The following is a 22,111-nucleotide window of genomic DNA, read 5'->3' on the forward strand; positions in this document are numbered from 1 at the left end:
ATTGTGATCCTGAGAAGGAAGGGCCAGATCGATCACCGAAAAAAAAAACATGGCTCCCCATCCGCTTCCTGTCTATTTCCTTCTTTAAAACGTCTGTATCTCCGAATCTGTTTCCGGTGGGGAAAACCGGTCATGCGCGATGCGCGATCCCTCCCCGTTGTAACTCGTGAGTGAAATGTTATTGTTCCAGGATGTAGCCAGGGTCATCGCGCTCCATGCATGCTTTTTTTTTACGTGGATTTGCTCGTCATGGAGTCTAGAGCTTTAAACAGCAAAGCGCAGTCAATGGTGAGAATGCTGGCACCCACGGTATGTTGTTATTAAAAAATTCAGTAAAAGTCCGGAATTCAAAATGTAAAAGTCGAGTAAAAGTACCAAAGTATTGGTATCAAAATGTAGCCTACTTACCAAAAGTAAAAAGTAGGCTACTCATTATGCAGAATGTCCCGTTTCACATGTTTTCAAATGTATACAACTAGAAATGCGGGCCGCTACGCGGAATTAACATTCATCTTTAACCAAGAGTTTTCTGTTCAGGTTCAGCTAAAACCTTGAGTCTGAGGGAATAGAATAATTAAGCATTTACAGTTCTTGAAACAGCCAAATATAAATCATAGCGTATTGTATTCCCTTTGTATGCTTAGCCACATTTTGGGTTAATACACACATCTCTCATCTTGTCTTTCAGCTGTTTGGTGGTCCAGCGGTTTACAGCTAATTAAGGCTTTTCTCCCAGTGTGAGATCCTGGGTTCGAATCCGGAACAATACAGCAACATCAAGCTGTTTTATTTTTATTACACACAACGTACAGATGTTTGATGCACGAAATTGATTGATTGAATACTTTATTCAAATCAGATAACATTAGATAGCAGATAACATTATTTAAATTATAAGTCTGTCTGTCTGTCTGTCTGTCTAGTGCGTGCGTGCGTGCGTGCGTGCGTGTCGACGTCAAACAACATCTATAAAGGTTCATATTTCAAATATAAAGTGCTGACCCCATGGCCACGGATGTTACAATTATGTATACGGCCCCTCAGAGGTACCAGTATTTTTTTATTAACCACTTGAAACCTCACATCACTATTCTGGGGGGAACATTAGACGAAAATAGCAGATCTACAAGCTCACAACGCGTCGCTAGATCGGCTATTTTCGGCAAAGAAGTTTGTTGTACAGGGAAAAAAGAGCGGACCAAGTACCGAGCCAAAGGTCAAGTTTACAAAGTATTGAGGGGTTAAGTCGTTAAAAGTCTAGCAACCCATTTAACATGAATCCAATATATAGTGGGGGTCCCTGCTTCATCTCTCTCTCTCTCAGCTAAGGGGTCGTCTTGGCCTGCAAAACGTTGAAGACCCCTGGTCTACAATAGAGCACCGAAGTCTGACGTAATTTATGCATCCTACCTGGGTCGCGGTTTTCCACCCCCATTCTGAATTCCCATAGATGTCTTTAATATCGCGTCATATAAGAACTGTGTTCCAAAAATAAACAAATGACCCTGGTGGTTTTACTCTTATGGATATGAAGCATCAACTGACGGTGAGAAAACACTAATGTTACTTCCGCCGAATTAATTAAATTTTCGCCAGAAACAGACTGTATCAAATATGAGTGACTGACTATCATAAACGATACAGAGCCACCTCCCTGACAATATCACCGAGACAGTTTGTTTCTTTTTGGACCACAATTCTTATATGAGACGATTCTAAGATGACCCAATGTTATTCTCCATAGAGAAATTACTTTACGACCCAGGGGATGAACGAGTGACGTCAGGACTTCTGTACTCTATAGGCTCTATGCACAGCAGCCATAGTATCACTTCCTTAACAGGTTTTACCAATGATACTAATGAAGGCTCTGTTCCATTTAGAGTAGCACAGTGGTTCTCAGATTTTTTAGTTTCCACGACCACCATAACTCTGACAGTGTACAAATGGAACCAAATGGACCCTTACGGGTCCATTTGGTTCCATTTGTACACTCTCAGTGTTACACACCCGTAAGAGGCCATTTGGAACACCCCCAAGGAACCATGAGGGTCCCTGAACCCCAATTTTAGACCCACTGGTGTAGCAGAGTGTTTCCAGTGAGCCAACATGCACAACATCAGCACCCCGACTCTGTTTGACCAGAATGGAACAGAGCCTTCATTAGTATCATTGGCAACACCTGTGAATTTCTTCACAATATGGCTGCTGTGCATAGAGCCTATAATGGGCCTTGTAACAAACAGTGGTCATCTAGTGCACATCAGCTGCATGTGGGCTGGCCCAGATACAGATGATGGTGATGAAGCTGACAGCTATGAAGATGGTGTAGAAGATGAAGAGCAGGCGGTCAATGATGAAACCCACCCGGACCCACTCCTCAGAGCTCTGGTTCCCTGTCAGCTGCCGGTCCACCTGGAGGCGGATGGCCCGGAGGTCTTTACCCAGCCTCCTCATCTCCTCCAGGGCCCTATCCCCCACCTCAGGCCCCCACTCCTCTGGAGCTTTCTCATCAGCCTTGTCCTCCACTGCCACCAGAGGGCAGGCGTTCACTTCTAGGAAACAGGCATGCATGACATTAGTGTAAAATAGCTGGTCATAAATATCACTAGCTTTGAGTGAACGGGGTGTATACAAACGGCAAAGTCCTAAACTGACATCATCTGGCCCTTCTGGCACATGCAGGTACATTTAGGCCTACTCTAGCCTCGATCTCCAGGCTTTTATTGTTTAGTTTTGCTAAAAAATAAAAGCCTGGCCCAGCGCGTCGGTGTACTCGGTATGAGGAAGTGTTTCATTTCCCAACCAACCAGAGTGCAGTGGGCGTCGCTCGTAATGTTGTGTTAACGGGGCGGGGGTTGACGGACAGATCGGTGAACCAATGGGATCAGGCGCAATCTCTCGCCGGCTCTATACACCCGCCCCTCTATACACGAAATCAGGAGCGTTGGGGCAGTCTAGGGCTAGGCCTACTCCTAATAGACCAATTATTTGTTTACAAACATTGAGACTGGACGCACAGGTGACTGTTTCATGTAATCAATTCCCAACAGATCCCCAAACCTGCTGTTTTGGGGTGCGCTGGTTCCACTTCATTCAACCTCCTCTGTGTGTAGGCTAGTGAGGTGCGCCCTAGCGAGACATATATACTTCATCGTGCAACGGTATTGCGCACCGAGAACAGCTGACATACAAGCTCACAACCGCGCCGCGGATGCGAACGCTGTGAGCTTGGAGGTCTGCTATTCTCGGCTGTTCTCTGTGCACGACACCTTCGCGGGACGGAGCATAAATTAGGCTTGACGGCCCGGGCTGCAGCTGCGCCAGCCAAGCAGGTTCTGGTGCCATGATCATAGAGCGCTCCCTCCGTTCTTATGACAGCTACTGGAGATGGGGTTTGTGGGAAAACTGCTTTGAATTGTTATTATTGTTTACACACAGAAACCAAGGATTAAATTTCAAGAGCGAGAGATCACAGTGAAAATCCTAAGCATTCTGCCTCCATACTGGGAGAAAGACAGCATCTGAAAGTTAGATGGGATGCATTTTTACACGTGAGACTGTGACCACTTTTCCATTGCATCTTATGAGCGGTGGGGTTCAGTTTCTGCCGACCTGCGCGTGCATACTGGTTATCAGTGTGACGTCGTCTGTTAAGGTGTCTATTCAGTGCATGTATGCTCAGCGAAAAAGAGAAATGTACGTGGCTATTTCCTTTCATTGGATGCTATGCATTGTGTTGCTTTCATGAGAAGAGTTTGTAAACGTCGCCGTTCCATTGAGGACGTATCAGATGTATATAGAAATGTGGACTTGGTTAGGGTGCTATAGTAGAAAACAACTTTTTGTATGATCATATAACTACTACCATATTCAGTGGTGGAAAAAAGTACTCACATGTTTTACTTAAGTAAAAGTATCAATACTGCTACATAAAAAAAACTCTGTTACAAGTAAAAGTCCGGAATTAAACATGTATTTGAGTAAAAGTACAAAAGTATTGGTATCAAAATGTACTTAAAGTACCAAAAGTACTCTATGCAGAATGTCCCATTTCACAACTTTTGAAATGTATAAAAATCTTTTGAAAATAGCCGATCTACAAGCTCACAAGCTTAGAGTAGATCGGCTATTTTCAAATGGCCGAAATGTATATAGGCCTGAAGTGGTTAATGCATGTTTTGTAATAATAATCAAAATCTACAATCTACTTTTCAAATAATTGTAGTGGAGTATAAGTACAATATTTGCCTCTGAGATGTAGTGGAGTAGAAGTAAAAGTACAGAAAACTGAAAAAAAAAAAAAAAAACTACAAATTGCACTTAAGTACAGTACCTGAGTAAATATACTTAGTTACTTTACACCACTGACCGTATTATTCCCATACCTGAGTTAGTTTTTTCTTTGGGCTTTGGAGGAAGGCCTAGCAGAGGGCCCAGGATATGTAGGACCAACACCTGGACCCATCGGGGGACCGGAGTGACGTTCCAACTGGAGTCACACAGCAGATTGGTGATGAGGATGGTCTCCAGTAGGCTGGCCACCATCAGAGCCAGACAGAGACAGAAGAACACGTCTGGGAAGAGAGAGAGATACAAGGGAGAGAAGGAGAGCGGAATGAATGATGGAAGTCAACATGGCATTGTTCTCATGCAGCCAGTGGTGTAAAGTAACTAAGTACATTTACTCAAGTACTGTACTTAGGTAAAATGTTTAGGTAATTTTGCTTTAATGGAGTATTTCCAATGTTCAAAACTTTTACTTCTACTCCACTACATCTCAGAGGCAAATATTGTACTCCACTACAATTATTTGAAAACTTTAGTTACTAGTTACTTTTCAGATATAAATGATGACATTATGAAACGTAGCCTACATTAACCACTTTAGCCCTAATTTACATAGGCTATTTGAAAATAGCCGTATGCATTTTGTACCCTGTCACAACTCACTACCTTCAACAACACAACATAAACATCCTAGTTACCCAGTCATTAGGTCCTAATTTTACAACAATAGAGCAAGAGCTTGAATAGAAAGAAAGAAAGAAAGAGGAATAATGTTCATGAGGAAAAGGCCTACATAAACAAGACATGTTGCCGCCAAGCCAATCATATAAACAATACATCCACCCTGTCACAATTCACAACCTAGTATATGTACAGTACACTGTCACAGCTCACTACCTAGCATACGTATGCTGCACCCTTTCACAACTTCAACAACAGCACAACACAACATACACAGCCTAGTATTTGTATACTGTACCCTGTCACAACTCACTACCTTCAACAGCAGTCACAACACAACAGCCTTTGGGTCCTAATGACAACATAGAACACGAATCACATTAGTAGGCCTACACAACATACAGCACAATATGACCACAATAGACAGCTTGAATCACATTAGTATGCAACAATAGAACACAATATGACAACAAAACAGCAACAGGTTGAATCAGATATGTTGCAGGTCCAAGTAGAGTCTCAAGTCTTTGCTCTCAAGTCACGAGTCAAGTCCAAGTCCTAAACGTTTTGTTTAGAGTCCAATCAGAATTTGCATTTATTTTGAAACGAGGGTTCTTCCAGGCCAACAGAAAGCAGATACTGTACTGTACTCTGTAACATTTTTAATGTATAAAATGTATTTTTTTCCATCTGTATGGTAGAGTATGTTAATACAATATATCGGAGTGGTTAGTCTCCCTGCTCTTCTGCCATTTAGATCATGTAAAAAGGTCATGTCTCAACCTAGACACAGGATCTGACACAAATTCATGTTATCCCCTGAGCAAGCAGGCAGTCTCTATTTTCAGAATGTATCACAATGGTAAAAATGTCAGCACTTGCACAGGAAACCGCGTTCAAATCCGGGGTAGAAGAGGAAAGTCACATAGTGCAGTTTTAACCAAACAATTTGTCTATTGTGTTCCACAATAGACAAGGGCAAGTTGCAGTCAATTACTAAATGGGACAGTATTGCATTGGTGATAGCTTTTTGCTTCGGATGAGTGGAGCTGTACTGATGTACACCGGTGTCCATGAACTGGGAGATTGGAGGCTGTTGTGATGTGTTGCTTGTGCTGGGCCTCATCTGTAAAATAGCATATTAACCCATTAAAACCAGGACAGCATCCGTGTCATTTTAGTTAATATAGCATCACAATAATTTTAACCACTTTAACCATTATTTCATTCTTTGGCTATTCAGAAATAGCAGATATACAAGCTCATAGCTATAGCTATAGAGCTTGTACTGTAGATCTGCTATTTTTGCGATAATTTCTTCTCAAATCTTTGCTTCTGGGGGTCCCTGGAACAAAATGTTTTGAGATGGGGGTCGGTGGCCAAATACATATAATTTTGGGGGTCTTTGACATGAAAAACGTTTGAGCACAACTGATATAGTTTTCAGAAAACTGTTTGTGTCTGACATTTGTAGAATCGGCCTCATGTCTTAATGGGTTTAACAGATGTCATAAAATGCCTTGTAGCCCTACATGAATTACAGATGAAACTCATTTATTATGAATTTCACCCCCCCCCTCTCTCAGTCCCTCCCTGCCTAAAACATTGCTGATTGCAGGTTTGTAACATTGTCAGATTACTGCATGCATGGACCATAGAAGAGTAGTTTTCTTGTAGCATTAGCTACATGTCACTTATATCTGGATCGACTTACCTGTTTGTGTGTACCTTCTTCAAATGTCGATTGACGTTCAAAGTAGTTGCAATTCCATTGGTGATTCTAGCACTGCATGCCTTGCATACTGCGATTCTTGTATGGTTGCATTCCACCTTGTAATCTTTAAAACGATATGATTACTGGGGTTGACGGGCCGGCAGCGACAGGCCGGCAGGAGTAAACGCACAACGCACATAGGCGAGCTGGGCCGGCTCTGGCTCCACATGCACACAATCATTATGCTGACTTTATATCTATAAAATTACAGAGGAACAACACCTTCGGGACCACTAAACATTGTTAACGGTAAGGACGAGTTTCTTTACAACTATTTAACGGGCTATAATCTAGTTTAATCTGTCAGGAGAAGAGGCAGATTATGTTCCAATTAATTTGGAAAGGTGATGATGAGATGACGACAATTAATGAGGCTATTCTGACTGTAGCCTATAATGATCTCTACAATCACACAATGTCAAAACAACATAATGTCAGTGTATTTCTTAAGACTTATTATTAATTGTATACAGCCGGAATTGACTTCTTCAAAATATACCTATATAGCCTATACCGTCTAATATTTAAAATATATATTATTTCGCAATTACAAATATTAAGGACAGGACAGTACATAAGACTTCATGACATTTATGGAAAATAGAAGAAGCATAAAATAAGTTGTTGTCAGTGTATGATGTAAAATTACACTAGATATGGCCATGTAGCCTAGTTCCCGTTCTCTACAGAAATGACAGCTCTAAGAAAGTTCAACTTGAGCCTCCAGTCCAGCCATGTAGGCAGTGGTGGAAAAAGTACTCAAATATTTTACTTAAGTGAAAGTATCAATACTGCAATGTAGAAATACTCTGTTACAAGTAAATGTCCGGTAATCAAAATGTACTTGATAGTAATAGTAATAGTCTGTGAAAGCCATGCTGTTAAACAAGTCTGCACGCACTGTAAAATAACTTCCTCGCAGTCTGTTTCGACAAACAGGTCTACTTCAGAAGAAGACCTGTCTGTCAAAGCATGAACAAACTATTGACTGGGATTAAGTTACTTTTACATCATGTGTATTTTTACCTGCTTTGGTCACTTTATCGTGCACCTGCTTTATAGTAGATGTACAAGCTCTTTTTCTTTTAAAAGTGAATGCACATGCACACAGGTTTACGGATGTTTGGTTAAAATGCCAGTTTCACCGGCCAACCCATTAACACCGGGAACGCATCTGTATAATTTTAAGATGTCTTTGGGCTATTCAAAAATAGCAGATCTACAAGCTCATAGCGGGGCACCGAGTGCCGCGCTATGAGCTTGTAGATCTGCTATTATTTGGAAAAATCGTGAACATTTTGTGCAAATCTTTGAATATATATATATTTAAAGCGAACATTTGTAACTCAAATCTTTGCTCCTGGGGATTCTCCAAATGTCTTCTAAATCCTAACCGTTTAAAAAAAAAATATGTATTCGACCGTGGACCCCATCTAAAAATATTCTCTGGGCAAAGTACAAGCAGTCTAGTCCCGGTGAAGCCGGTCAAGTCAATAGTCCCGGTGAAGCCGGTCAATTTGACATATGGCACGTGTGGGAAAAATAAACTGTGGGAGAAATAGCGTGCAAGAAAAATGTTATCTAGAAAAATAATAAAGTCGGAAGAGTACTATAGTCTGGTTGCAACCACACTAAAAATGGTCATCAACAAGCCACTGTTATTTTTATTAATTTTTTTAATCCTACTTAAACGGCAGGGACTACTTTGTGCCTTTACAAATTGAGCTGACAAAAATGACATGTCGAGTTCCCCAAGACTCCATTCTGGGGTCTTTATCATTCAACATCTACATGTTTCAGTCTCATCAATGTCAAATTATGCAACAACAAAATACACAGCCACATTAAGATAATGACAAAGTCAGCATACTATAACCGTAAGAATATATCAAGGACTTGTGTTTAATTTGAGGAAAAACTTGACTGCAATGCTCAGTTGTTGACTTTTATGTTAGACATTAGTTTTTGTATTACGGTACATATTGGAAGACCAGACAGACACACTGATACATGCTGTAAGTTTCCCTTACATTTTATTTGTTTGTCACTTTGAATTGCCTTGTGGAAATTTACAATACAAATTAACTTGCCAAAGGGTTTGTATTGAAACACTTAACACTGTTGATCCCTCCCTGTGGCCATTTCATTTTCATATTAGCCTGCTATCAGATCAGTGCATACAGTGAATGGCTGTTAGTAAACTGGTATTTACATGTACAGTACTGCATTTTTGCATTTTGACATTACAAATTTAACGCACAATGTCAAAGCACAGTAGTACAGTACATGGCTGCATTACGTGGCTGCAGTGAGAACAGTTATGAGCGTGTTATTGGGTTGATGCGTGGAATGCCTTCATGTGTGATGGTCCTCTGTCAGTCAAGACAACCCGGAAAGTATCAATCTCTGATCACAGATCTATGATTTCTTTTTTTTAGCAGAACAGCCTTTTCTGTGGTGAGTGTGGTGTGACATTGTTTTGTCTGTCCCATTGTAGAGTGTCGAGGATGAGAAGGAAGCTGTGTTGCAGGGTGGAGCGGATAGCCTTGGTGCTGCTTGGGACGTTATGCCTGATCATCCTTTTCAAGAAAGAAGACACCGTCCAGGGCGTCCACCATCTTGCCAAGTATGTCCAGGTGGAAATGGAAGAACAGCCGACAGCCGCTCCGACAAGGATGGAAGCTGACAGCAGAACGACAGCCGGCCATAGGACCTCTTCTCAACCTTCCTGGCCAACCTGCGAGAGGAACAAGTCCATGGCCGACAACGTGACAGGCTTCTCCTCTCTTCCCGGTCACATCCAAAACTTCCTGTACTACCGACACTGCCGTCACTTCCCACTGCTGCTGGATGTCTGTGACAAATGCGGGGGGGCCAAACGATCCGAGGATGTCTTCTTCTTGCTCGCCATTAAGAGCTCTCCCAGAAACTACGAGCGACGAGAAGTCCTACGTAAGACCTGGGGAGAGGAGAGATCAGTGAGGGGCGAAAAGATCCGTAGGGTGTTCCTCTTGGGAACAACGGGCAGGGGGTACGAGCATAAGAGGCTGAATCGGTTGCTAGAATTGGAACAACACGAGCACAGAGACATTGTGCAGTGGGACTTCAACGACTCCTTCTTCAACCTCACTCTGAAGCAGTTCCTCTTCATGGAGTGGATGGACAGGAACTGTCCACATGTCCAATTCATCCTCAACGGGGATGACGACATCTTTGCCAACACAGACAACATGATGGAGTACCTCCTGGGCCCCATGGATGACAACAAGGAAGACAACAGCAAGCACCTCTTCGTTGGGCACCTAATCCAGCGAACGGGTCCCGACCGGATGACATCGAGCAAATATTACATCCCCATTCAGGTGCAGAAGTCAGAATCGTACCCTCCGTACTGTGGTGGTGGGGGGTTCCTCCTGTCAGGATACACAGCCTCGGTCATATACAACATGTCCAAGACCATTACCTTTCTCCCCATTGACGATGTGTACTTTGGAATGTGTTTGGCCAAAGCAGGGCTCAAACCTGCTTCCCATATGGGTGTTAAGACTGCAGGACTACACGTCCCCGCACGAAGTCTAGATCCATATCACCCCTGCTTTTACAGGGAGACTCTACTGGTACACAGGTTCATGCCACCTCAGATATATGTCATGTGGCACGAAGCACGTGACCCTAACATAACATGTGGGTTGGATTTCTCCTATTAGGTGTTCCTTAGTCCCACATGGTCAGTCCAGGTTTTACCAGTGAAAAACTCAGGTAAGCCTCTGATTGGCTGGGCTTTAATGGAAGTCTGTTGTTGGTCCATGGTTTGTCTAAAGAGGTCTGTGGTTGGTCAATTCATATTTTTATCACTTTCTTTTTGGTCCTTCACCACTCTTTCATAGTTGTGCCCCAGATGTTAGATGTTATAATGTCCATCTAATAATCTGTCTACTGCGAGACTAGTTGTTCCTTAAATGTAAACGATGATGAAGTGCTGTCGTTCTCAAAGTGGGGTCTGGGGACTCCCAGGGGTCCTTTAGGGGGTCCCCAGCTATGAGCCTCTGTGGCCTAATGCAAAAGAGACTGGGTAAAGTTTTTTTCACTCCCAACTCGTCACATATTGCAGCCCTGTAATGTTTCCTCCCCAAATCATCACTATAGAGTACTATTTGTAGCACTATCATTGGATAGTGCTTCAAATTATTTGTAGCACTATCATTGGATAGCGCTTCAAATAACATCCAAAACAGTGGGTTGAACAGTGAGCTGTGTGGCTCAGTGTGTGAAGCTCCTGGTTCCCAATATCACAGGTTCAAATCCTACCGTGGAATCGTGGATGTCCTTTTCCTTTTTTTTTTTTTACTCCAAAGCATGTCACGAGTCACGACAAACATTTGGTTACTGTGAGGTTAGGTATAGTGTTTTGTGAGGTTAAGGGTTGGGCAAAGGGTGTGTCAAACCTGTCTTGTCAATTAGTAAATTAATAATTTGGAGAATGGCACTTATTGTTATCCTTGAACCATGCCGTGTGTGTGTGTGTGTGTGTGTGTGTGTGTGTGTGTGTGCGTGTGCGTGTGCGCATGCGCGTGCGCGTGCGTGCGTGCGTGCGTGCGTGCGTCTGTTCGTGAGTGGTGAAGTAGTGTAGTTTTGGCATCAAGTTAACCACATGAAGCCTAGTGTCCCTATTCTGGGTCAAACATTTGGCAAAAATACAGATCTATAAGCTCACAACGCATTGCGTTGCGACACATCTTAATGTGCCTTAGAATGATCGACTACATGGTCAGTTGTGTGTCCACTCTTAATGTTTTACTGTGAGAGGATGTTTTATTTTTTTCAAATACTGTAAGAAGATAACTACAAATCTGTAGAAGGACAATGGAATGCGTAACTAGATTCACAGGTTTGCTTCAAGCATAGACAATAACCATGATAACATCATGTCATTATAAAACGATCTTGAATCTCTGTAAAATCTTATTTTTAATTTAAGTTGAAATGTATTATATATATGTGTAATATATATTTTGTATGTATATTTCTGTATGGGGTTGTTTATGGAGCAGGGAATATCTGCTGGTACAAACATTATTGTCATCCATACTAATGAGGGTTTAGGTGAATGCTATTCTAACTGTTCATAGTTACTGTCTTGTAAAATAAATACAAAATGGTAAATGGTGCATGGTGCATTTACATGTATTTGAAACCTTTAGTTACTAGTTACTTTTTAGACATAAATTATTATATTATAAAACATACATTAACCATGTAAGCCCTGTTTTATATATAGGCTATTTGAAAATAGCAGATCTACAAGCTCACAACGTGTTGCACCACGACGCATTGTGAGCTTGTAGATCAGCTGTTTTCAAACATTTTTGTACTTTTACTTTTGGTACTTTAAGTATATTTTCATGCCAACACTTTTGTACTTTTACTCAAGTAACATTTTGAACACGGGCCTTTTACTTGTAAGGGCGCGCTCCCACCGCACTTTTATTTTACCTCTGGGGCAGAATCTGCCAATGCTTTGTCAATACAAATGCGTGGATTCCTGGGCTTGCAGATTTTTTCCAAGAATCCACGCATTTGCATTGACAAAGCATTGGCAGATTTAAAAGTGCGGTGGGAGCGCGCGCTCTCAATTTTGTAAATTAATGCCGTACTTCGCCATTCTTTGTCACACAAAAGTATTAATTTCAAATGCATTTAGTTATACTTATGTTAACCTCATGAACTTAAATATAAATACATTGGACATAAAAAAGACGATACAGCCAACTTTTGGTGAGAGCGCGCCCTAAGGGCCCTCATCCTGGGCTACACCGTCTTCCCACCGCACTTTTATTTTTCCTCTGGGGCAGAATCTGCCAATGCTTTGTCAATGCAAATGCGTGGATGCTTTGTCAATGCAAATGCGTGGATTCCTTGTCTTGCAGATTTTTTCCAAGAATCCACGCATTTGCATTGACAAAGCATTGGCAGATTCTGCCCCAGAGGTAAAATAAAAGTGCGGTGGGAGCGCTCTCACCACACTTTTATTTTACCTCTGGGGCAGAATCTGCCAATGCATTGTCAATGTAAATGCGTGGATTCACGCAAGAGCGGATTTTTCCGCTTGTCGCGCAGACCTTGCGTTTATCTGCTCTACACGACTTGTCCATTGGAAGCAGAAAAATGCTGGAGGCAGGAGCTGATTTTCTCCCTCTGTCCAATCGGTTGAGTTGAAGGCGGACCGTCCCAAGATTCAGGAAGCACCATGGTGCTCAAGGCAGCAGGCGGTGCTGGCTACGGGGACGGTCTTGAATGTGAGTGACAGGTGCGTCACAGCGTTTTTTTTTATCCGATGGCTGCAAAAAACTGTGGCCGCGCACAACCTGCGTTTAAAAGCGGCCAGCCAACTTTTGGTGAGAGTGGGGCGCGCTCCCACCAAGAGTTGGCTGGCCGCAGTTAAGAGCCCGCACCGCTTGCTGCCTTGTGCTTCCTGAGTCTTGGGACGGTCCGCCTTCGACTTACCCGATTGGACAGAGGAGGAAAATCAGCTCCTGCCTCCAGCAGTTTTCTGCTTAGTCGCGGAGAGCAGATAAACGCAAGGTCTGCGCGACTAGCGGAAAAATCTGCTCTTGCGTGAATCAACGCATTTGCATTGACAATGCATTGGCAGATTCTGCAAACAGCGGCCAGCCAACTCTTGGTGGGAGCGCGCCCTAAGGGCGCGCTCCCACCAAGAGTTGGCTGGCCGCTGTTAAACGCAGGTTGTGCGCGGCCACAGTTTTTTGCAGCCAGCGGATTCTAAAAAACGGGAGTGTCGCGCCTGTCACTCACTTTCAGGACCCACTGCCTGCTGCCTTGAGCACCATGTTGCTTCCTGAGTCTTGAGACAGTCCGCCTTCCACTCACCCGATTGGACAGAGGAGAAAATCGGCTCCTGCCTCCAGCACTTTTATGCTTAGTCGCGGAGAGCAGATAAACGCAAGGTCTGCGCGACTAGCGGAAAAATCTGCTCTTGCGTGAATCAACGCATTTGCATTGACAATGCATTGGCAGATTCTGCAAACAGCGGCCAGCCAACTCTTGGTGGGAGCGCGCCCTAACAGAGTATTTCTAGTATTTTACAGACAAGCATTGTTTTGTTAACAATGCTGTCTAGTCTGCAGTGGTGTAAAGTAACTAAGTACATTTACTCAAGTACTGTACTTAAGTACAATTTTGAGGTACTTTTTACTTTACTGGAGTATCTCTGGAGTAATTGTCTATACTTTTACTTCTACTCCACTACATCTCAGAGGCAAATATTGTACTTTTACTCCACTACAATTATTTGAAAACTTTACTAGTTACTTTTCAGATGTAAATTACATTATAAAACATACATTAATACAGTATTGGTACTTTTACTTAAGTAAAGAATTTGAGTACTTTTTCCACCACTGTGCACGCACGCACGCACACGCACACACACACACACACACACACACACACACACACACACACACACACACACACACACACACACACACACACACACACACACACACACACACACACGGTCCTTCAGAAACATGACTTTCCAGTTAAGCCGTACAGCAGGCCATAGCTACAGTAGTCCTCCTCTGGCCTTTACGCCTGGACAGCTTGTACTATACTGACTTATGAGAGGTACGCTGCTTCCAGTGACCGGCAGCAGGTCGTTCATCATGAGGAGGAAGACGGTGTAGCCCAGGATGAGGGTCATCTTGAAGGAGGAGCGGTCGACACTCTGGGGAGGCAGCAGGAAGCTGAAGAGGTCCACCGTGATGAGGAGAAAGCTGGGAAGAAGGAGGTTCACCACGTAGAGAGTAGCCCTGCGTCTCAGTCTGAACTACAAGGGACAAGAACAAACCATTCCTATAGGTTCACTGCTTCCGGGTTCAGGATATTATTACTACAAATCATAATATCTGCTATCAGTATATTCTAGGCATAGACTATAGGTTTTAGATTTAAAGTGCTCCGGTGACGCAGTGTTAAAGTGCCTGCCCACCACCGCGAGCGTCTACACTAGGGGTGGGCAACTTTGATGATGGAGAGGGCCACTATATTGCCACTCTCACTCCAGAGGGCCACATTGCTTATACTGTCGGGCAGACACCTGTTTACGTATTTTAACTTTTTTTTGTAAATTAATGCCGTACTTCGCCATTCTTTGTCACACAAAAGTAGCAAAACTATTTTTGCTATTGGCTATTGGCTATTTTTTAATTGGAATCCTGTTTTTCTTTTTGCTATTTTTGAATTGGAATCCTGAAAAGTAACTTTTTTTTAATTTCAAATGCATTTAGTTATACTTATGTTAACTTCATGAACTTATATACAAATACATTGGACATTAAAAAAAATATATACTAGTCATTAAGCTACTATAATATAGACTGAAGTAATTAAAGCGGTTTGCATGTTTGGAATTGTAACAGCTGAAATCAATAATATGTCAGTATTCCAATATTAACCTAAGGTGGGGGCCGCATGTGGCCCCCGGGCCGCCAGTTGCCCATGTATGGTCTACACACGAACACAATTGGCCCGTTTTCAGGGGAGGGAAGCCGGGGCGGGGAAGGCGATATTTGTCACTGCACGTATTCCTACGGGCTGGGGGGGCGGCCCCTGTCGGGAGGGAGTGTGTTGGGCGGGAGGAGTAGGACGAAGGCCCCACCTACGTCCTCCCGGTGGGGACTCCCCGCTGGCAGTTGAGTCAGTGGTATACCAATCTGGGAACCCAACGCCAAATAAAAAAGGAAAAACAGCGCCCTCTGCTGTTTTTTACTCTTTCAATTAGCTCTGGGGGGAGCTAAATGGAGCACCCGTGCGCAAGGAAACCGGTGTTTTGGTCTGCCTTCAGCCTTTCACTTCCGGTGGTGTGACTATGTTTTCATTCCCACTAACAATATTTCTACACAGAACACTAACACCACTTCTCCCAGAGAACATGGATCGTTTTGGTTATAAGCCCACTTGTTTCTATGATGAAAGAGCAAGTTAAAATGTGAATATCTTTCCGTGGTTTTGTCTGCTCCGAGGACGCTATTGTTAAATGAGTTTCGGTTTGTTTCTAATGGGGAAGGATCGGCACACACTTAAATCCCGCCCACTACATTTGATTCCTGATCTGAAGGCACACCCACTTGTAGGCCAGTGCGTACGCGATATGACGAACCCCCCCGACAGATTCAAACGGAGAGCAGAATCTGTTCTTGAGAGATTAGTGGTATACAACAGCAGTGACAACACACAAATGTCCGTGGGGAGGAATTCATTGGCATAACGACTAAATTGGAGGGGAAAAAAGCAAAAAAATATATATATATATAAGATTTAAACGTACATGGAATGCAAGCTCATCGTAGCCATGCATTACATATTTAGTGCATGTGATGTCCATCAGCTCCCACTCTCCCATGGTCGTCATCACTTCCTTGGAATGCTTCAGAATTCCCTCCGGTGGTGTCCCAAGTGTCAATCTCACCTCATTCTCTGAGAGGAGAAGAAGACTTTTTGTGTTTTTTTTGCAAATTAATGCCCTATACTACCCCCAACTTGTCGCAATGCGACGCGTTGTGAGCTTGTAGATCTGCTATTTTCAAATATTTTTTACTTTTACTTTTGGTACTTTAAGTACATTTTGATGCCAATACGTTTGTACTTTCACTCAAGTAATTTTTTTATTCTGGACTATAGAATTTGAGTACTTTTTCCACCACTGATGTGAGGAACAACCAAAAACTATTTGTATCTGTAACAAAACTGAATGTGACATTTGGGTGCTGAGGAGGAGCCCCTTTTTTTTTTTTAATACATTTTTATCCCGCGATTTTGTAACCCTTATTTTCACCCGGTGCCAATTTTTTAAGTGATCCTGGACGCTACACTCCCCTCACCAGCCTAGGGAGGCCAGGGCCGAGCTCATGCCTCCTTCAATGCATGAGAGCCAACTGACCTTCATGTCACCTGACAGGGGGGAGTTTCCCTGGTTGGACGTAGCGCGTGGAAGGAACACGTTATTCCGACTAGTTCCCTTCCCCTCCATGAGGCGCCCCGGCTGTCATGGGGAGGCGTTATAGCGACCAGGATTACTACATGTTTTTGTGAGGGTATAACTACTCTGAGAGACACAGGGAGAACATGCAAACTCCACACAGAGTGGGCCCTTTCACCAACCCCACCTAGGGTATGGGCGCTGATGACATGGAGGAGAAGACACGGCCCATGCAGAGACCACAGCGTCCCCGGCGGGAATCGAACCCAGGACCTTCTAGCTGTGAGGCGACAGCACTACCGACTGCACCACAGTGCCCCCAGGAGGAGCCCTTCTTGAGCAAAGCGGTGCGCCTCACCGAGGTACATGTAGGATTTGAGGGTGAGAGTGCAGTTCTGGACGTCAAAGGGGAAGGTGTAGATGTCAAGGTTGCAGGAGCTGACTACCCTCATGGGCAGCGAGTCTACTATCCAGCCGTCGTGACAGGCGGTCACGTAGGGGACAGACGGGGCGTCGTTCGCGGCCATGCTGCAAGACGGGAACAAAGCAGAACGGCAGACTGATGTCATACAGCTCTAGAATGACCTTTTTGTTAAGTCTTTTAACCCATTTAGACCGGGAACGCACCGAGTGTCGCGCTATGAGCTTGTAGATCTGCTATTTTTGAAAAATCGAGAAAATATGTGCAAATCTTTGAATATATTTTTTAAAGCGAAAATTTGTAACTCAAATCTTTTGCTTCTGGGGATTCTACCAATTACAAAATTATGTTGCTATAATGAGTGGTTCTCAAACTTTTTCATGTCAAGGACCCCCAAAACTATATGAATTTTGGCCGCGGACCCCCATCTCAAAATATTATGTTCCAGGGACCCCCCAGAAGTTGTAACAGAGTAAAAAATGTTCGCTATGGAAAAATAGATATTCAAAGATTTGCACACATTTTCACAAGTTTTCAAAAAAAGATAGCAGATCTACAAGCTCGTAGAGCTATGAGCTTGTAGATCTGCTATTTTTGAATAGCCCAAAGAAATCTTAAAAATTATACACAGATGCATTCCCTGTCTTGACGGGTTAAGAGATAATCATGTACATATAGCAGAACTCACAATTCGTTGATCACCACATCTGGAACCCAAAACCTTGTTCTGGGTAGAGTAATGCTGTCGGTGCCACACTGGGCCGGGTCCCAGCTGAAGAACTCATTCATCCACGACTAAAACAAGAAACCAGTGTTACTGTGCTGTTGTACACAAAGCAGGCCTGCAGTATAGGTTATATGGATGCTGGGTTGACCCATTAAGACCGGGAACGCATCTGTGTGTCATTTTTAGATCAAAAATAGCAGATATACAAGCTCATAGCGCGGCACCGAGTGCCGCGCTATGAGCTTGTAGATCTGCTATTCTTTCGAAAAATCGTGAAAATGTGTGCAAATCTTTAGTTTGAATATATATATACTTTTTTAAAGCGAAAGTTTTTAACTCAAATCTTTGCTTCTGGGGATTTTACAAATGTCTTTATGTAAACATTTTTTTTTTCATTTTCTTTTAAACTTATGTTGCTATATTATCAATGGTTTTCAAACTTTTTTTCATGTCAAGGACCCCCAAAATAATATATATTTTTTCCGCGGACCCTCTCCCATCTAAAAATATTTTGTTCCAGGGACCCCCAGATGCAAAGATTTCAGTTCAAAATGTATATAAAAGATTTGAAAAAAACATATTGGTTTTTCTAAAAAATAGCAGATCTGCAAGCACATAGCGCGGCACTCGGTGCATGAGCTTGTAGATCTGCTATATTTGAATAGCCAAATAAATCTTAAAATGACACACATGCGTTCCCTTCCCGGCCTTAAGGAGTAGTTCACCTAAAACATTACTTACTTTCTATCAATTTCACACCCCATGACGCCTTGAATTCATGGAGATTTTGTTGCATTCCTAAGCCAATCATTTGATGACCACCTACTGACCGATGACCCGGTCATCAAATTATTGGCTCATAACAAAAACTTTAAAATGTCCATGAATTAAAAGGCTTCATGGGGTGTGTAATTGATATAAAATAAGTAATGTTTTGGGTGAACTACTCCTTTAATAATGAAGTCATAGACAGTGCAGAATATTTGTATTGTCATTACTGAGTTTTGGACTGTTGCATTGTTGTCAGCAATGTAGAACACAGTAAAAGCAATGAAGTAACGTCCAAATAGTGGTCGGCTACAAGTAATTGTTTTGCATTGTTTAAGATAAAATACTCACTAAATGTATGTAGATGTATGTAGTCAGAAGCTGAGCCTTTTCATCCTGTTTTTTGTTTTTATAAAAAAGAAAATGATAATAATTAAGAAATATATAATTCTTTACATAAGGACCTATTATTTTGCAGAAATTAAACATCATTGTGTCACTTTTAGACGGCGTATGTATCACAATACAATGAAAGACAAACTAGCATAGACAATTGAAAGTCCAGACTGCATAACAACACTTGAACTAAATGAAATACTATAAACCCCTTGTCTGGAGGGAATGGTCCACATCAGAGGTAGGCAACCTTATAGGCACATGCTGGCATAAGTCTGAGGCAGAGGATTTCTGGTTTAAAATAAAATATTTAAAAACATTTGGTCAATTCAAGGTAGGGTAAGTGATATATATATTTTTTTGGATACTGATAGCAACTGTAGCAATGACTACCGGTAATCATTGCTACAGAGCGTTTGTTCGGACACAGGGGTCTCTCCAGCTTTTTAGTAAACAGAATATATTACATTTTCTGGTAGGTGACAAAATGTAAGCCAATCAGGAGAGAGCACTGAAAATGCATTTTCTGTTTAATAAAGAACTGGAGAGACATGAGAGACTCCTTTTACTGAACAAACACTCTATAGCAATGAGTACTATCAGAATATAGAGAGGTCCACACTGTAATAATTATGTTGTGGAGAACCAGTGGTGGAAAAAGTACTCAAATGTTTTACTTAAGTAAAAGTATCAATACTGCAATGTAGAAGTACTCTGTTACAAGTAAAGGTCCGGAAATCAAAGTTTACTTGAGTAAAAGTACAAAAGTATTGGTATCAAAATTTACTTAAAGTACCAAAAGTAAAAGTAGGCCTACTGAAATGTATGAAAATAGCAGATCTACAAGCTCACAACGCGTCGCGATGCGACGCGTTGTGAGCTTGTAGATCGGCTATTCAAATATTTTATACCTAGGCTATTCAAATAGCCTAGGTATAAAATAGGGCTGAAGTGGTTAGTGTACTGTATGTTTTATAATATAATAATTCATATCTGCAAAGTAACTAGTAACTAAAGTTTTCAAATAATTGTAGTGGAGTAAAAGTACAATATTTGCCTCTGAGATGTAGTGGAGTAGAAGTAAAACTACTGAAAATTGGAAAGACTCTGGTAAAGTAAAAGTACCTCAAGTAAAGTACTTGAGTAAATGTACTTAGTTACTTTACACCACTGACAAGAAGACGTACCACGCCGAGAATACCGAGCATGATGAAGGATGTGTTGACATAGGTGGGCGTCGACATGTTCATGACGGGCCGTATGGCGCTCAGCTTGAAGACAGGTCCCAGAGCCTCCAGGAGAGCAGGGGGATCCGGACGCGTACAGTTCAATACAATGGCACCGTCACAGGGAACTGTGGGACGACTCTGGTCATGAGCATGCTATGGTTATTTGTTCTCTTACTGACTTTAAGAGAACTGATTAACCACTTAAACCCTACCTTGTTGTACAAAGAACGCTGAATAATAGCCAATATACAAGCTCACAACATGGTGAATTGGGACACATTGTGAGCTGGCTTTAATATATCATGTTATTATTTCAGGGGTGGGCAACCTTATAGGCACGGGTGCCAACATTGGCACAGGGCAGGGTGGTCACTGGACACTGGCACACTGCCACAAGTGTGAGATAAATACTGTACTGTAAAGTTAAACATAAAAATGTTTTGATGTGGTGTCATCATTCTTAATGTTGACATGGCACACTGACTGTCAAGAAAATTAAAAACATGGCACTTCACGTCAAAAGGTTGCCGACCCCTGTGTGATTGTAGCACAATTTGCGGAAGAGGTCCCAACAACATTCCACTGCTACTACTATACTAACTATAAGTTAGTCACAAATAAAACCACGTTGATTCTTGTAGATGTGCTATTATTTCTGAACATTTTCATACAGAATTAAAGCCCACAGGTGGATGCTGGGCCAGAACGCACAGCCAGAACGCTAGTATAGGCTGGGCCTAGGCAGGAGCGAGTCGGGGACACATGCACGCACGCGCGTACATGTGTCCCCGACCCGTCCCTGACCCACGCAAAAAATTGTGGTTATTGGGCGGATTTGGGGTGTTTTTTTTTACTCTATTTCGGTTTTAGGGTTAGGTTAGGGTTGTGTTATTTAATTCTTATTTTTGCCTGATTTTACCGTTTTTTTAATCAAAAAAAAATATTATAAAAAAATTTAAAATTTAAATTTCCCAAAACATATTTTTTTGCTAAATCGATTGGGTGGGCCAGCTTTCTATGTGGGTGGGCCACGGCCCACCCAGGCCCACCCATTGCTGCGCCCCTGGCTGGGGTGGTGGTTGGAGCAAGATAACAACAAAAATGAAGCATCAATATTAAAAGACCACTCCTTACCCTTCATGACACTGATGGTAATGATGCACAAAATCCCAAAGGGCTGGACTGATGGCTGGAGAAGCTAAAATTGACATTCGCAAGATTAAGTAACAGTTAAACATGACAGAACTAAAAGTGTTGATCCCAATCAGAGCTTAATCCAGTTTACCTACACATGAGACTACAGTATGCACCATGAAAACATAATTTACCTTCAGTTTAGAATTCTTGTCAGCCATCAATCACACTGTGATTTCAACGCTGTCAGAGAGTAATCGTTTCTTCAGCTTCCAAATGGCTGCAGATCACAGATTAATTTATAACCAAAGCAAAGGTATTTTACATAAACAAACAAAGCGGGCTCTGCGGATGGAAATGAGCTTCCAGCTAAATCCGGCATGGTTACATGAGATCATTTTCATCTTGTACATTAACACACATTGTCCTGTCCAAATAAACAAGTAGGCCTAAAGTACAGTAACAATAAACTTTCCCCAGAAAATTACTGGATCATAGTTTTTTTTAACCCATTAAGACCTGAAGTCAACAAAACAGTTTTCTGAAAAACATACAGTATGTTTCTATACCAGTGGTGCTTTAACTTTTTCATGTCAAGGACCCCCAAAATTATATGTATTTGGCCGCAGACCCCCATCTCAAAATATTTTGTTCCAGGGACCCCCAGAAGCAAAGATTTGAGTTAAAAATG

The 22,111-nt window shown here is 42.2% G+C and overlaps 2 protein-coding genes across 2 annotated transcripts; one reads left to right on the forward strand and one right to left on the reverse strand.

The window, feature by feature from the left end:
• Positions 1 to 2,253: 2,253 nt before the first annotated feature.
• LOC308099676 (5-hydroxytryptamine receptor 3E-like) lies at positions 2,254 to 21,641 on the reverse strand (the record flags this gene model as incomplete). The annotated part of the gene is made up of 8 exons (XM_080448411.1): positions 2,254 to 2,555; positions 4,389 to 4,577; positions 14,384 to 14,594; positions 16,095 to 16,243; positions 17,104 to 17,273; positions 17,855 to 17,961; positions 20,245 to 20,349; positions 21,615 to 21,641. 8 exons carry the CDS (start codon positions 21,639 to 21,641, stop codon positions 2,254 to 2,256), a joined length of 1,260 nt encoding a protein of 419 aa, XP_080304537.1.
• Positions 6,873 to 11,163, forward strand: LOC308098220 (N-acetyllactosaminide beta-1,3-N-acetylglucosaminyltransferase 3-like). Its single transcript, XM_080446481.1, has 2 exons — positions 6,873 to 6,994; positions 9,243 to 11,163. The coding sequence occupies exon 2, from the start codon at positions 9,253 to 9,255 to the stop codon at positions 10,450 to 10,452; it is 1,200 nt and encodes a 399-aa protein (XP_080302607.1). The 5' UTR covers positions 6,873 to 6,994; positions 9,243 to 9,252; the 3' UTR covers positions 10,453 to 11,163.
• Positions 21,642 to 22,111: the final 470 nt, after the last annotated feature.

Source organism: Gymnoscopelus braueri (assembly GCF_963280865.1).
Source record: "Gymnoscopelus braueri genome assembly, chromosome: 13".
Taxonomy (NCBI): domain Eukaryota; kingdom Metazoa; phylum Chordata; class Actinopteri; order Myctophiformes; family Myctophidae; genus Gymnoscopelus; species Gymnoscopelus braueri.

Excerpts from the sequence above, each read along its gene's own strand:
- LOC308098220 (XM_080446481.1), top strand. The coding sequence starts at position 9,253 with ATGAGAAGGAAGCTGTGTTGCAGGGTGGAGCGGATAGCCTTGGTGCTG.